The sequence below is a fragment of the Carcharhinus amblyrhynchos genome, chromosome 6, assembly GCF_965287045.1.
Source record: "Carcharhinus amblyrhynchos chromosome 6, sCarAmb.v2.hapA, whole genome shotgun sequence".
NCBI classification, from domain to species: Eukaryota; Metazoa; Chordata; class Chondrichthyes; order Carcharhiniformes; family Carcharhinidae; genus Carcharhinus; species Carcharhinus amblyrhynchos.
The window spans coordinates 28943567-28959557 of record NC_137329.1 but is presented as its reverse complement, the minus strand read 5'-3'; the positions used below and the strand labels follow the sequence as shown (position 1 = coordinate 28959557).

The window sequence follows — 15991 nt, the reverse complement described above, 5'->3', positions numbered from 1 at the left end:
TATTGGTCAATGTGAAAAATTGTCTAGTATCTCCTGTCCACAAAAAGCAGGACAAATCCAACCTGGCCAATTCAGCCTACTCTCAGGCATGGTCAAAGTAATAGAAAGTGCCATTGACAGTGCAAAATAGTGGCACCTGTTTGGCAGTCGCCTGCTCATCAATTATGGATTCCACTCAAGATGTATTTGGCTCCAAGAACCCTTTACAGCCATGACCCAAACAGAGAGAGGAGAGTTACATTCCAGAGCTGAGGTAAGAGTGATCAATTGTGACATCAAGACGGTATTTGACAGAGCATGACATCAAGGCGCCCTAGCAAAATTCAAGTAAATTGAATCAGGGGAAGGTTATCAGAGACATACCTCATGCAAAAGAACATAAGAACATAAGAAATAGGAGCAGGAGTAGGCCATCTAGCCCTTCGAGCCTGCCCCGCCATTCAATAAGATCATGGCTGATCTGTCGTGGCTCAGTACCACATTCCCGCCCTCTCCCCATAACCCTTAATCCCCTCGCTTATCAAAAACCCATCAACCCGCGTCTTAAAAATATTTAGCGAGGCAGCCTCCACCACTTCAACGGGCAGAGAATTCCAGAGATTCACCACCCTTTGAGTGAAGAAGTTCCTCCTCAACTCCGTTCTAAACCGCCCCCCCTCTATCTTGAGGCTGTGCCCCCTAGTCCTATTATCTTTTCTGAGCGGGAAGAGTCTCTCCACCTCTATCCTATCCATCCCATTCATCATCTTATATGTCTCAATGAGATCTCCCCTCATTCTTCTAAACTCTAACGAGTACAAGCCTAGTTTATTCAGCCTCTCCTCATAGCTCAACCCCCTCAACTCCGGCATCAGCCTAGTAAACCTCCTCTGCACTCCCTCCAAGGCCAAAATATCCTTGCGTAAGTACGGCGCCCAAAACTGCACACAGTACTCCAGCTGCGGCCTCACCAATGCCCTATACAGCCGCAGCAAGACCTCCCTACTTTTATATTCAATCCCCCTCACTATGAAGAAGGTGAGGTTGTTGTTGGAAGCCAACCATTTTGGTCTCAGGTCTTGCTGAAGGAGTTCCTCAGGGAAGGATCTTAGGCGCAAACATTTTCAGCTACTTCATACATGACTTTCCTTTTATCAAAAGGTATCAGGTTGAGGTGGGGATGTTTGCTGATGATTGCAGTGTTCAATCATTCAATAATTTGTAGATACGGCAGCAGTCTGTGTCCATATGTAACAAGGTTTGGACAACTTTCAAGCTTGGGCTGGTAAGTGGCAGGTAACATCTCCAAGTGTCAGGCTTCCCTCATGAGGATATCCAACCATCTTCATTTGCTTGGTTGAGTGCAGCTCCAACACGCAATCACCAGACTACTTAATTGATACCTCCACCACAACATTTCCTCCCTGCACCACCGATGCACAGTGACTGCAGTGTGTAATATCTAAAAGATAGACTGCAGCATCTCACCAAGCTCCCTTTGACAGCTTCTTCCAACACTGCAACGTCTAACACCAAGGTGTTCAGGGCAGCAGATGCATGGAAACCCCACTATCTGCATGTTCCCCTCCAAGCCACATAGCATCCTGACTTGAAACTATATTGCTGGTCCTTCACTGACAACAGGTCAAAATGCCAGAAAACCCTGCTCTTTGGATAAAAGCAAAATACTATGGATTATGGAGGTCTGACGAAGATTCATCCAGACTTGACTCTATTGGGTCTATTGTCTCTTCACAGGTGCTGTCGAACCTGCTGAGATTTTTTAGCATTTTTTGCTCCCTCCACAGTAGTGCTGTTGATGTACCTACACCACATGGACTGCCACAGTTCAAGAAGATGGCTCAGCACCACCTTTTCAAGAGTTATTAGAAGACTCATCTTGCCAGCAATGTTTAGATCCTGAGGATGGATAAAAAGCAAAGAACTCAGTGGGTAAGGTGGAATTTATTTGGGTTGGATAGCCATAATAGGTGGATCGGCAAGCACTTTGAATAGGTAAGTGAACAGGTGAACCAAGAAACCCCAGGGCAATGAGGCATGCTGAGAAACACTTAGTTTGGTGAATGTGTGACAAAAATGTGAGGCACATAGCTGAGCTTGTGAGCTAGGAAGCATGCTGGCAAAGCAAGTGAAGATGCTGGTGGGCAAATAGCAGAAATGGAATACACTGTGACTAGGACAGTGGAGAAGTATTCTGGACAAGTGAATGAGTAGGCAACTTAGAAACATTCAGATTGGCAAATGAATAGTCTTGCAAAGAAAAACTTTTCAGATGACGGACTTTCACAGTTTAGTCTTCCTGCTTCAACATGAATAGAATCATTTCTGACTTTTTTTGCCTCATTCGTGATATTGTCATCATGTTACTAGCATTGACTTTCCAGTTGTATTTGATGACAGCTTGGGGGTCACATTTTCAAATATCAGTTACTGAAATCTGCTGACAAAACTGTGGATGAAAAATGACTTTATGGGGAATGATTCAAAGATCTTTGGGTACAATGCCAGGAAGGGCATAGAATCCCTACAATGCATAAGGAGGCATTTGACCCATAAAGCCAGCTGGGGCAACAATCTCACCCAGGTCCTTTCCCTGTAACCCCACATATTTGTCCTGCTAATCTCTCTGTCCACTAAGGATCAATTTAGCATAGCCAATCAATCTGACTTGCACATCTTTGGAGTGTGGGAAGAAATCAGAGTACCCAGAGGAAAGCTGCACAGTGATACAAACTGGGAATAGAACCTAGGTCTCTGACACTGAGGCAGTAGTGCTAACCACTGTGCCACATGCCAAATTCCAGCACGATGATGGGAGGAACTAAAATGTAAGAAGGAGCTTGTCGCAATTGATATAGACTGAAACCATTTTCGGGGAAGAATCTGCTATTTAGATAAACAAAAATTCAACAAATCTAAACCCAATAATTGAAGTTCCATCCTCGCACTCCAGAATGAATTTACGGTCTCTCACATAGCCAGGCTTCTCGGAATCAGAGACCCCGTTATAACATTATAGCTAATGGGTGGTGCTCTGTAAGCAGTCAAAATTCTATTTTCTAAAGGAACATAACATGACTTGGTTTTAACACCCTCGTTCTCTTAACAGGATGGGAAGGGCTCGGGTGCGATGCTGTTTCGGAAAATCAGTGCTTACTCGTTGGACCGAATAGCACTGGAGGGATTCTCTAGTGAGCCAAGTGCTGGCCTCTTTCTGAGCTTTCTATGATTCTAGTGTTGCTCCTGCTATCAGGTGTAACCATTGCACTGTCAGGAGTAAATCACCTTATAAGGAGTATGATGTGAGCTTAAGTACAGGTGGTCTGAAACGATGCGGGACAAACTGAGCTTGGAGGACTTCTACCCCTTTTAGGTTGGGAGTGTTGTCATTTTGTTTTAGTGGGTTTAAATTAAGTTGTTTTACCCCGGGGGAGTTTTAGACAACTGTACATTTCCTTATTGCAACAGTGTATCTGAATATGTTTGATGTACTTTAGGGGTGGTAGGATTCACATTGAACAAGTATTCAGTCTCCAGCCTGCCGACAGAGGGTGCGCTCGGCTTCAGGCAGCCGGCATCCGGCGAAAGTGAAAGTCGGGGTGGGGGAGGAAGGGAGACGCTTCCTGCTTCTGGGGCCGAGACAGAGAGAATGGAGGTTATGGGCCGGATCGGGAACCTGTGGCCACCCTTGCTGGCAGTGCTGGTGACTCTGGCACCGCTTTCAGGTAAAGGAGCAGACGGGCGCTCTTTCCGCAAGCTGGGATCGTATTTTGACTGTGGATTTTCCGGGGGTTTGGAGTGACATTGGAACAGAGCCAACCCTCCCCACGGCCTGTAACTGGTGTCACCTTTTGGAATGCAAGTTTTAAAAAAAAGTACATTAATTATTCCCGACTTCCACTTAATTTTGTTACTTGCGTTGAAATTATATGTAATTTAACAATATATTTTGTTACTGCGCCCAAACGTTGACTGCCTAGGGGTCAGTTTGGCAGATGGGTAGTGTCTGAAAGTCCTATCTGGTGTCCCTGGGCGAGCAGTGGGTGATGATGTGGTGCCCCAGTGGTTGGACCAGGTGGCATTGGCTAACTCAGCACAGCCTGTGTCAGCACAGGGCTAACCCCGAAAGCTTGTGAGTATATTATCAAATAAATAGGTTGGACTAAAACCTGGTGTTGTCAGACTTTTTACTGTGTTTACGCCAGTCCAACGCCGGCATACCCACATCAGCACAGGGCCACATAGATGGAAGGCAAACAAGTTAACAAATTGATTTCTTTCCCTCCTTTTAATTTTCTCATTAATTTTTCTCACCAAACTATTTAGCCTTGTGAGGCTCAGCATTTGCTTGTGAAAGTCCCGAGTTTCACCAGGCAAAGCTGTACAGATACAGTTCCACTTCCAATCAGGTAAAACATGCACCAGCCACGGGCCTGTTGCTATTTACCTTTTGGAACATAGGAATGGAAATATACCATTCAGCCTTGATTCTATTTTGGGATTCAGTCAGCTCTTGGCTTATTAGGATTTTAACTCCATATTGCTGCCTTGGCTAACTCACAAAAGGCAACACAATTACTGCCCCCCAACAGCCGGGGCCCCAGGTTCGATTCCCGAATCTGTATATTCTCCCCATGTCTGTGTGGGCTTCCTCATCGTGCTCTGGTTTCCTCCCCACAGTCCAAAAGACAGGCTGGTTAGATTCATTGGCCATGCTAAATTCTCCCTCAGTGAACCCGAACAGGTGCCAGAGTGTGGCGACTAAGGGATTTTCACAGTGACTTCATTGCCGTGTTAACGTAAGCCTACTTGTGACATTAATAAATAAACTTAAACTTTAAATCTTTTTAAAAAATTATTCTGGGTTTGCCAACTAGAAAAGTAGAATTATCTACCCTCGTGAAACTGCCATTTTTAACATCTTGGTTAGATAACGCCTCAACCTTTTAAATTCAAGGGAGTACAAACCAGGTTAGTACAGACAATTCTGTACTTAAACCTTTTGTCTTTGTATCATTCTGATGATCTAATTGAACACCTTACAAAATCAATTTACTTTCCCTGAGATTCAGCACTCAAAGCTGAACACAGTACTCCATATTGGTTTTGACTGTGGTCTACAAATGAAGCATCATGCCAAAGTAATCAGAAAACTTTCCCTCAGTAACACATTGACAATCAAAATGCTTTGTAGTCTGTCTGGTTTAATGCATGGTACTAGGGCTAATCGAGGAAATAAAACTCTGCAGTTCTGCTCCTTAATCTAGAATTTAGACCTTTGAAATTCCTTTACACAATCTCAGACCGGTGGTCGGAGTGGCTTGTGTTTAGGGACATGTCTGCTCGGTATCTAGCCATATGATGGCATGGAACACGGATTTGGCGAAAGTATCCTTCCATGATTTATAATTTATCTTTACATGTACATTCAGTCCATTTTTGGAGGGATTGAAGGTAACCAGTTGCTGAGATGAGGATTAGATGCAAATAATTAAGCTGTAAAATAATCACAGAACAGTTGTTGTCACTCGCCTTTGCGTAAGACAAAATAATGAATGCACTATTTTTCCTCACATCATTATATCATTTTACTTGGCTTAAGCAAAATCAAATACTCCACTACAAAGTGGAGTACATCCTGCAGCCTTTGCTGGACTAGATGCATTATGAAGGGTATAGATAGAGTGAACAGTGGGAAGCTTTTTCCCAGGTTGGATGCGAAAATCACGAGGGGTCACAGGCTCAAGGGGAAAGGGGCGAGGTATAATTCAGATGTTAGATGGAGGTTTTTCACACAGAGGGTTGTCGGGGCCTGGAACCAACTGTCAAGTAGGGTGGCAGACACGCTAGCGTTGTTTAAGGCTTACCTAGATAGGCACATGAGCAGACTAGAGATGGAGGGATACAAAAGAATGATCTAGCTGAGGATCATGGGCCTCAGGACATTCCTGGGAATTAATAGATTCCTATCGGCCATCCAACAAATTTTATGGCCTACCTGTCTCTTACATTGGAACTATTGGGGATCTTCTGTTAATGTCTGTTTAGGCTGTTGTATGTTTATTGATGTCTCTTTTTTACACCAACAGGTGATTTGGTCCACCTTGTTGGCCAACAAGGGGCATATATGTGGTGGGTCGTGCGGGGGCTGCTCTTGGATGTTGCTTCAAGAGTTGCCTAGTGCTCCACGTCGTTAGTGTACGCTTAAACTGGACCAATTGACGGGCAACACGACAGCTCAGTGAATATCACTGTTTGTTGTGCAGTTACAGGGACCCAGGTCTGATCTCTGGCTTGGGTCAGTGTCTGTGGGAGTTTGCACATTCTCCCCATGCTTGCATGGGTTTTCTCCGGGTGCTCTGGTTTCCTCCCACACCCCAAAAATGTGCTTTTAGGCTGATTGGTGTTAAATTGTCCCTAAATTGGATGTCCCTTAATCTAGCGCACATATAATTCCCCAAAGTTGCACCCCTTTATTGTGGAGTCCATGAGATGTAGACAGAAGTTGTAGGTGGAAGATGGATTGGAATGAGGCACTCACTGAGTGATAAAATGGGCGGCACTGGCTTGTAGGGCCGAAGGGCCTGTTTCCTGTGCTGTGTTGTTCTTTGTTCTTTGTTTTTGCCTCTCTGTGAAGGGAAAGCCTGCAAGTTCCCTTGTCATGTGATATGGACTTGCCAATGCCAGGTGCAATTTTTGCCAGATGTTTATTGAATTCCGTTCATTTCTTATTGTCTACTGTCTGTTGGGAAAGCAACCACCTTTCGCATTTAAGCACCACATCTTTATGTATTTTAGCAAATATCTGTCACCAAGAATTCTGCTCAGAATGATTGTAAATGTATTAAAACAGGGTATCTTGTGCACCGTTACCTCTGGAGTTACTCCATCTATTCTGGCCACAATCTTTTCCTCATCTATATGTTGCCTAAGCAATGCCACTTAAGGACATGTCTTTGTCTACATGTACACTGATGACAACCAGCTGTACACCACCATCACTTCGCTGAACTCCTGCACTGTCGCTGTCAGCTTGCTTGTCTCACATCTAGTCAGGGATAGGCTGCAGTTTGTTCAAGTTGGACATCAGTAAAACCATGCAGAGGTACATTTATCTCAATGGGATCTTCTTTACACCTTCTGTTTAGGGTTGAATCAGACTGTTCATAATTGCAGTATCTTATTTTATTCTCAGCTGAACTTTGGACCCATATCTCTTCATTCCAAAGACTGCCTGCTTCCACGCCTGTAATATTCTCAATCTCTACATGGATGTCATTGTTATCAAAAGCCTCAAATGTGCTTTTGTCAATTTCCATACTCAACTATTCTAAAAACACTCTTTATCTGCTCACAGCTCATTGAAAGCTCTGTTGCCCATAATCCAACTTTTTGAAAAATTCATTCGTGGGACATGGGCACCACTGGATGGCCAGCATTTATTGCCCATCCCTGGTTGCCCCTGGAGGGCAGTTGAGAGTTGAACCATCCTGCTGTGGCTCTGGAGTCACATGTATGCCAGACCAGGTAAGGATGGCAGATTTCCTTCCCTAAAGGGCATTAGTGAACCAGATGGATTTTTTCGACAATGGTTTCATGGTTATCAGTCGATTCTTAATTCCAGATTTCTAAAATTTGAATTCAGATTTCACCATCTGCCAAGGTCCCATGTCCTCAGAACATTAGCTGAGTTTCTTGGTTAATATTTAGCAGTAATACCACTTGGCCATCACCTCCTCTACCACCAAATCCAGATAACTAATTACTCTTATGCTCACTAACCTACTTTGGTCCTTGCCTTCCCAAAACCCTTAATTTACAATTCCTGTTCATCAGACCCTTCATAGAGTCACCACCCCCCCTCAATTCTTTAACCTAAAACCTTTAGATAATTCTGCGTTCTTCCAATTTTGCCCTTGTGCAGTCACCACTCTTTTTGCCCTACTGTTGGCAACTGAATCTTCAGTTCTTTAAGCCCTTACTTCTAGAATGTGCTTCCTGCACCTGAATTCCTTGCGCTTTCTCACCTTTTAAATAGCTTGCTAAAACCTACTTTTTCTGTTCACCCTATCAAATATTTCCTCTTTGTCTTGGATTAAATTTTGATTGTGCTACTGTGAAGTGCTTGGAATGCTGTACTGTTTTGAAAGTGTGACATAATTTTGGTTAGCACTGTTGCCTTACAGCACTAGGGACCAGGTTCGATAACTACCTTGGGTGACTGTCTGTGTGGAGTTTGCACATTCTCCCCTCGTCTGCATGGATTTCCTCCCACAATCCAAAATGTGCAGGTTAGGTGGATTGGCTATGCCAGATCGGCCCTTACTGTCTAAAGATGGTGGGTTAGGTAGATTAGTAGGGTAAATGCATGGGGTTACAGGGATAGGACTTGGGTACGGTATTCTGTCAGAGAGTCAGTGCAGACTCAGTGGGCTGAATGGCCTCCTTTTGCACTTTAAGGATTATGTGATAAATGCTAGATGTTGTTAGGATGGCTGAAGTGACAGGAAGTGCCTTGCTCATGAGTGTTATGTGCAAGACTAAATATTAAAGATCCATAGCATCTTTATCAAGATCTTCATTTAAAAAATGGGTTAAAGGGATGTGGGGAGGTGAATTTGAGACCAGGAAGACATCAGCCATGATCTGATTGAATGGTGGGAGAGGCTTGAAGGGCTAAATTGCCTACTCCTACCCCTAATTCCTATGTTCTTATGTGAATATTAGGAAATCTCCCAATGGAGTTGTTTAGTCAGTTACATGATACACTTCTTTAGAATGATGTGTATTTATGAAAGGAATAAATAACTTCAGCGTCACTGACTTACAACAATTGAACATGTGATCATTTTGATTTTGTTTTGCCCTACTATTATGAATTTTATTTACTGATAACTTTGGTCTTAATTATTGCAGAGCAAGGTGACCTGATTGTGTCAATGAATTCGAGAACTGAGAAAGCTATCGTAAATAAAGATGTTCTTCTCGAATGCCGGGTGTCTGGTTACACGAGAGAAATTGACCTTAAAAATGTGGGAGTCCAGTGGTTCTACCAAAAATTTGGTGCTCCCGATATGCAAAGAAGAGAGGTATATCAATTCACTAGTGGAAAGCATACACCGTATAGAAAAGGAGCAGTAATATTTGATGATGAGCTGAAGAAAGGAATTGCTTCCCTTTTTCTTCCAAGCGTGCAGTTTGCTGAAGAAGGAGATTACACTTGTGTTGTTTTTATAACCCCAGATACTGGAAGTGGAAAATCATCAATGACTGTTTCAGGTAGGAGTCACTAACAACGATTTCTTTCTTTGCTCATATAATCTGTTGAATTGCAACTGCGTTAAAGTTAATACTAGGTCAGCCAAGAATAGTCAATAATGTACTACTCACAGTGGTGTGATATCCAAAATCCAGCAGCTCTGGGATTGAGACTATGGGATTTCAGGCTTTCCTGGGCAAATAGTCAAACCGCACATGCTGTGGGTACCCACAAGCAGCTCAGTAAAAACTTTCAAATGTGTGCGACTGTGACTCTCAAGTAGGTAGACTAGAGGTAGCCTGGAAATGCGTGTCAGTAACCAAGAAGGTAGTGGTCAGAAATGGGGACAATCAGTGGCTATTCTCTCTGGGTGACTCTTAAATGGCAATACATTTAGATCTATAGTGCTTTGAAAGTAGGGCCAACTTAGGGAGAAAAACTTGATTCCTTATGAAATTTCATTAGGGAATCATAAAGCTGGATGCTAACTGTTGTTTAGATGCTTGAAGATTTACAAAACAATTGCGTTGTGTGAGCGACACATAGCACTGCATGGGTACCAATGTTGATTGAGATGTGCAATTTTGGCAAGCTGAGGTGGTGCCGCAATCATCAAATGTGTTCTGCCTTCATGTTAATAGATCTATTGAAATGTGTGATTGAAGAGAATAGAGTGCTATTAGAGTATAAGGAGAGATTGCAGGGAGTGGGCCATGAACTAAAAATCTATTGACTGTCACCACCAAGTCTCCTAAAATATCAATTCCAGTCAGATGGATACTGTTTACAATCGAAAAAATGTTTTTTTTTAAGTAAACTGGAGCATATTGTCAAAAACAGATCACTGTCCTTGTCACAAAGGAGACTTGCTTTGCAGAGCAATTAGATTGTGAAAGATTTCAAAGCTATTTCCCTGGCTTTGACAGTACCTAACTTGGTCTTGATTGCCTGTTTTCAAAAGATTAAGCATTTGGTTAATATTTTTGCTGTGAACCTTTTGTATGTGAAATATACAATTTTCAAATATAGTGATCTGATCGTCACAAGTTGGCAAACACCAAAATTTGTTTGGACAATATTGATCCACTAGAATCACTGCACTTATTTTTTTTTGGAAAAGTAATTCAACTTACTAATTAGAAAGAAACAAAACTATTGCATCACCATTAACAAAAATGCCACCTTTTTAATTGGATCAGACCTTTTGCTGTTTGATTGCTAAAGATGGAACTTGAATTATTTGTATGGATATTTGAGTTACCCATGTCGAAACTATACAATGCAACCCTCACGTATAGATGCAACTGTTATGTGTTGTGAACACCTGCCTTTCCCTCCTCCCCTCTGCATCGCCACCATCCTCAGATTTGGTACCATTATCCTGAAGCTAAATGCACTCCTAAATATACTCAGCCAATGTGTTGAATTTCTTCAAGTGAGACGGAACTTGTTTTTGGCTAGAATGAAGACCGCCTTATACAAAAGCGTACAGCATAAATTTTATCAGGGCCTAGATGGCCTGCACAGTTATTTTCAATTGTGCAAGAAGTTTGGAGAGAATTTTTGTGAGCTCTCAACTCTCCCAAGAGATTCCATGAATTTGTGTAGAATGGGCACTTGTATATAGTGATACACAAGGCACCATAACTGGATGAGACTGGCTGATAGGCTACTGGGGTTTTTTCTGTCCAAAATTATTCATATGTCAACATGCTCAGTTCTAAAATCAAGGTAGCATTTCAAATTTGGTGTGTTCTGTCATAAAGTTTATTTAGCAAAGATATTAGTGTACCAGCAGGCTACCCATATTGCTGATTTAGAGGAATTTTGATACAGGGGAAAGAGGTACACAAGATCCTCCAAAGGAATTGAGGTCAAGTAGCTAAGTAATCATGTTTTCCTTCATGCATGGGAAATAAAATGACTTCTTACTGCAGGTTAGAAAAATGTTATCCTCATACATAATGGTTGCATGTAAATAGTTAAATTAAGCATAGCTTGGAAAGAGAAAGCTCGCTAATTAACAGCAACATACTGTGCACTGTTATACTGCATTATTTTTCTTTGAATAAAACAATGAAATGGGAGCATTATGAAATGTTGGTTTTTTTAGGGTAGAGACACCTAAATATCCTATGCTTTGTCCATGTACTGCTTTTCCCCACACATTGCGTTTCTCTCCTTTTGTGAGGAAAGGGCATTTTAACTTTGTTTATTTCAATGTGAGCAGTCATTACATGGTCATATTATGTGAAAGAGTGAAAAAAAATTAAACATTTGTTATATTGATCTTCACAGCCCTACCAAAGGTGAGCTTATCCTCAAACGCAATCACAATTGAGAATGGTACAGAGAAGTCAGTGAAGTGTGTCAGTTCTGGTTTTTATCCTGTCTCAATTGAGCTGAATTGGAAACAGAAAACAAAAGATGGGGAGCAAATCCTTTCAAAACACATCTGTACAGAATCCCCAGTTAGAAATGATGATGGGACCTACAGTGTTTCTAGTCGCTTGAGGTTGCGTCCAACTCTCCAAGACAGTGGCAATGTTTACATATGCTACGTAAACCACCGATCACTTAATGAAGCTTTGCAATTGAAGACCCAACTGACTGTCAAAGGTAAGTTAAATGTTTGTAAGTACTTGCACATGAAGTATGCTTTGTTTTAAAAAATTCAGATACAAAATGAATTTGTATCAAAATGTACGTTTAAGTTTAATGTATTAATCAGAGACTCTTCTACATTTTGGGTTGAATGATGCTGGTGAAAACGATAAATGGGGATTTCAGATGAATGTAATAAGTATTTATTGTCTTAATTTCAGGTGGAAGAGTTTTTTTTTGTTGATGTATTCTAAGCTGAAACTTCAATGCCCCGATTGTTTTGGGCTCCTATCACAGTTATTAATCTATCTAAATGACTCCTTTTGAAGGTTTGTGCTTCTGGAGTTTTATGGCAGTATCAAGTCTGACTAAAGTTCTCCACAACTAAACAGTCTATCCAAACTGAGTGTCAAGTTTGTTGTATCAGCAATGGCTGTTTTACTGATGTGTTAGATGATAACTAGAACCTGTGGAACTTTCTGTAAAAAAAAATTGATGAGGGAAAAAAACATAAGTGTGCAGAGCAGTTCAATAATTCTGATTATATTGATTCACAGAAAAGATTTGTGTTTTATTGTTGCTGGTGATCAAAGTGGCTTTTATTTGTGAGGTGTGTGCATTGTTTATACTCAGAGTGAATTGTCTAAGTTTAAATAATTTCCAGCAGCAAGTGTTTGTAAATTTAAAAATTATTTACTAGCTTACTCTTACCCTGAGGTTTTAAAACACTGGCTGGAGTTCAGTGGCCTCCCATCAATGGATTTCTCTGGATCGAAATGTGGCATGTTGTTAGCTAGCACAGGATCAGTTGGTCCTGCCGCTGTCAATGGAATTTCCCATCGTCCTCACTCAGTGTCACCAGGAAACCTATGGTGTGGGTGCACGCCCAGCAGGACAAGAGAATCAGCCACGAGCAAACTGCTGGAGAATTCTGGCAATACCTCTCCACTATCTCTCGCACAACAGACAGGGCATGGATAAAAAACAGTACAGTTACAAGTTATAATGATTTCAGTCACTTTTGTAGCAGGCCTGTAACTTCTTGGCTGAATTGATCTGTAACTGGATTGGATTTTGGATAAAAGCAGAGGATTCTCAATAATCTGTGCAGTTCTTACAGTTGAATTGCCAGGAAGTCAGTTGTCTGGTGAACTTGAAGATGGAAAGGTTTAGAGTAAGATTTCATTCCCCTCTTTCAAGGTATTGCTGTTTCACCTTGGCTGTCTTACAGCTGGTTCAATGGCTTTACAGATTTTTTTTTCCCCCCCAAGAATCTACTTTATTCATAAAATTGGTAGAAGTATATTACAAAACATTTTGACTTGGAAATTACAGCAAGTGTGATAAAATTCATCTTTGCATATTCTACTCTTGGGTGCTTCTATACAGTAGTAATACACTTAATATTTATAATATATATTCCATGTCAAGAATTCGGCTTTGAGGCAAAACATTACAAATTTAAAGTGAAATAGAATTCAACTTTTCTCGATGCAGCATGTTCCATTCTGTGGTCCCTCAATACACATTCAATGCACCTGATGTTCATAATGGATTATTTCTCAGGCATACAACCTGAGAACTTCTACATAGTTTCCAGCCCCTTGGTGTACTATGGCTGAAAGGCCCTAGACAGCAGCCTTTTCCCACTGTATCTGTGCAATGGCTGATCCAAGCTCATGGTCCTGGGCCTTAGAATGTGCAGCCTGCAATACTTGATTGAGGACCACTCTTTGCACTGAAAGATAGCATGTTTCGGGCAGGCCAATGAGGGCCTTTCACCAAACTGATGGTCTTGCACTTGTGTGTGCGTTGCTGGAAACAGGCTACAGAACAGTGGTCTTCAACTGTTGTGCTGCAGAGGCACGTTGATGTGCCATCAGAACTCCAAGTGTGCCTTGAAGTTTTGTACAAAGGTAATGAAAATCAATGTGAACCAAACGTATTATTTCATCTTAAATAATATTCAATCCAACAAAAGCTACAACTTGTAAAACTCATGAAAATTTATCATAAAATACTTCAAAAGTGAGGAAGCGGTCTTTCAATTCTAAAATGTGAGCATTCTAAACGCAGGTGGCCAAATGGTGAAATTGAGATGACGTGATAGTTTTTACTAGTCACCGTAGAAAGCAAGCAATGCTGTTTGTATGTTTTTTTTTATTGATGGTAAAACAAAACAAAAAAAAGCTAACAGACACAGCAAAATTAGCCATGTCCACCGGATCAATTTTATATCCCTTGATCTAAGAAGTAATGGATCAGTTTGATTCCTTTGCTTATTCAGTTCATAAAGCATAAAGATGAAATTCAGGCATCTGAATTGAATGCTGTGTGAGGAACAGATTTAGGGCTATGAATTGTTAGAAATAGTTGAGTTGAGCAGATTTTGAAAATGTGCCTATGCTCACTGTCAAAGTTGGTGTATTCTCTGGTGGATCTGAAACATAAACGCATTTGATTCTCATTCAGCTTGTTGTATGCACTATGTTGTGAACCTCTCCGGTAAGACTGTAACCATAGTAAAGATGATGTTTATGAGCAATTGATTCTACTGAAAAAATTGGGTGTGCAGTAGGATTGTTTGTGTCGCTGGTGTGCCGTGTTATTGAAAAGGTTGGGAACCACTGTCATAGAGCGCCAAGTCCTGTGTCACGGAACTGCTTGGAAAAAAGCTCTACATAAACCACTGCATCTTTCTCTGGGCCTTCTTTGCAAAGGCACATTCTGTAAGAAAGTAGAGTGACAATCTCTTTTCCCCATCATAGCCTTGGTCTTTTCAAATGGGCTTTCTCATGGTGATTATCATCAGAATAACTTCTGCTGTTACTTTTAAACAGGTATTAAGTGATTGGTCATGTGTTGTCTAGCTGAACTTAATCTAACCTGGATTTCATTCTTAGATGTAACTTTAATGTTAATCATATAGCTGTGGTATTCTGTGACTTGTGTTTCAGTGTTCTCAGTTCCCCAACCTGGGAAAACAATTCTGTGTCTACCCTGTCAAGTTCTCTTCGAATCTTGTATGTTTTAATAAGATCACCTTTCATTCTTTTAAACTCCAATGAATATACGCCCAATTTTCTTAGGCTTTCATCGTCTCTCACATGTGGTTCCAGACCAGTGAACCTTTGCTGTACTACCTCCAATGCATTTATATCTTTGCATAAATTTGGAGACCAAAACTGCACACAGTTTTCCAGGTGGATTCTCACCAAAGCACAATATGGAAATGGCAAACCTTCTTTATTTTTGTATTCCAATCCCCCTACAATAAAGGCCAACATACAATTTGTCTTTCTATGCATGAATTGCCAGAAAATCTGGTCTGAAAACTTGGCTGTGCATCTGGAGAGATGTTTTTGGTCAGAGCTTGATACTGACAAATTTTAGTAAAATTCTACCTTTTACCTCAAAAGATAACAAAATGGCCTAAATGGTTAAAACAAGGCAAAGCCTTTAGTCCAAGTATATGCCTATGAATAATCTCTTGATTTTTATAAGACACCTGGACCCCTTGTTGTAGTATCAATATGGAAGGCAAAGTTGTTAGCACTGCTGCCTCAGTTCTAGGGACACAGGTTTGAATCCGGGCTTGGGTTACTGTCAGTGCAGATCTGCGCATTCTCCCCATGTCTGCGTGGATTTCCTCCAGATGCTCCAGTTTCCTCCCACAGTCCAAAAGACCTGCTGGTTAGGTGCATTGGCTATGCTAAATTCTCCCTCGCTGTACCCGAATGTGGTGATTGGGGGATTATCATAGTAACTTCATTGCAGTGTTAATGTAAGCCTTTTTGTGACACTAAAATAAACTTAAAGCATGTGGCTGTAAAAACCTGTTTTATAAAAAGAAACGTAGAAAATTGAATCAATGTTGGCACGTTTTGGAAGCCCAAATGGTGAAAAATGTCTGCAAATCTTACTAATATCTGTTAAATTTCAGTAATGTCCAAAATATGTTCATTTAACAATATAAAAGTTACGTGTTGAATTTTAAAGAAGTGGCTCTCACTAGAAAGAGCTATGTTCTCTGCTTGAGGGCAGCAGAGTGGCTAGCACTGCCGTCTCACAGCACCAGGGACCCAGGCTTGATTCCCGGTTCGGGTCACTGTCTGTGTAAAGTCTGCA

The 15991-nt window shown here is 41.3% G+C and overlaps 1 protein-coding gene across 1 annotated transcript in view; it reads left to right on the top strand.

Moving 5' to 3' along the window:
- The first annotated feature begins 3617 nt into the window (after nt 1–3617).
- LOC145343789 (uncharacterized) overlaps nt 3618–15991 on the top strand; it is a 29798-nt gene continuing 17424 nt past the window's right edge. The window contains exons 1-3 of the mRNA XM_080190124.1: nt 3618–3725; nt 8917–9279; nt 11558–11878. Coding sequence (XP_080046250.1) covers nt 3650–3725; nt 8917–9279; nt 11558–11878 — 760 coding nt within the window. The 5' untranslated portion in view covers nt 3618–3649. The remainder of the gene's footprint in view (nt 3726–8916; nt 9280–11557; nt 11879–15991) is intronic.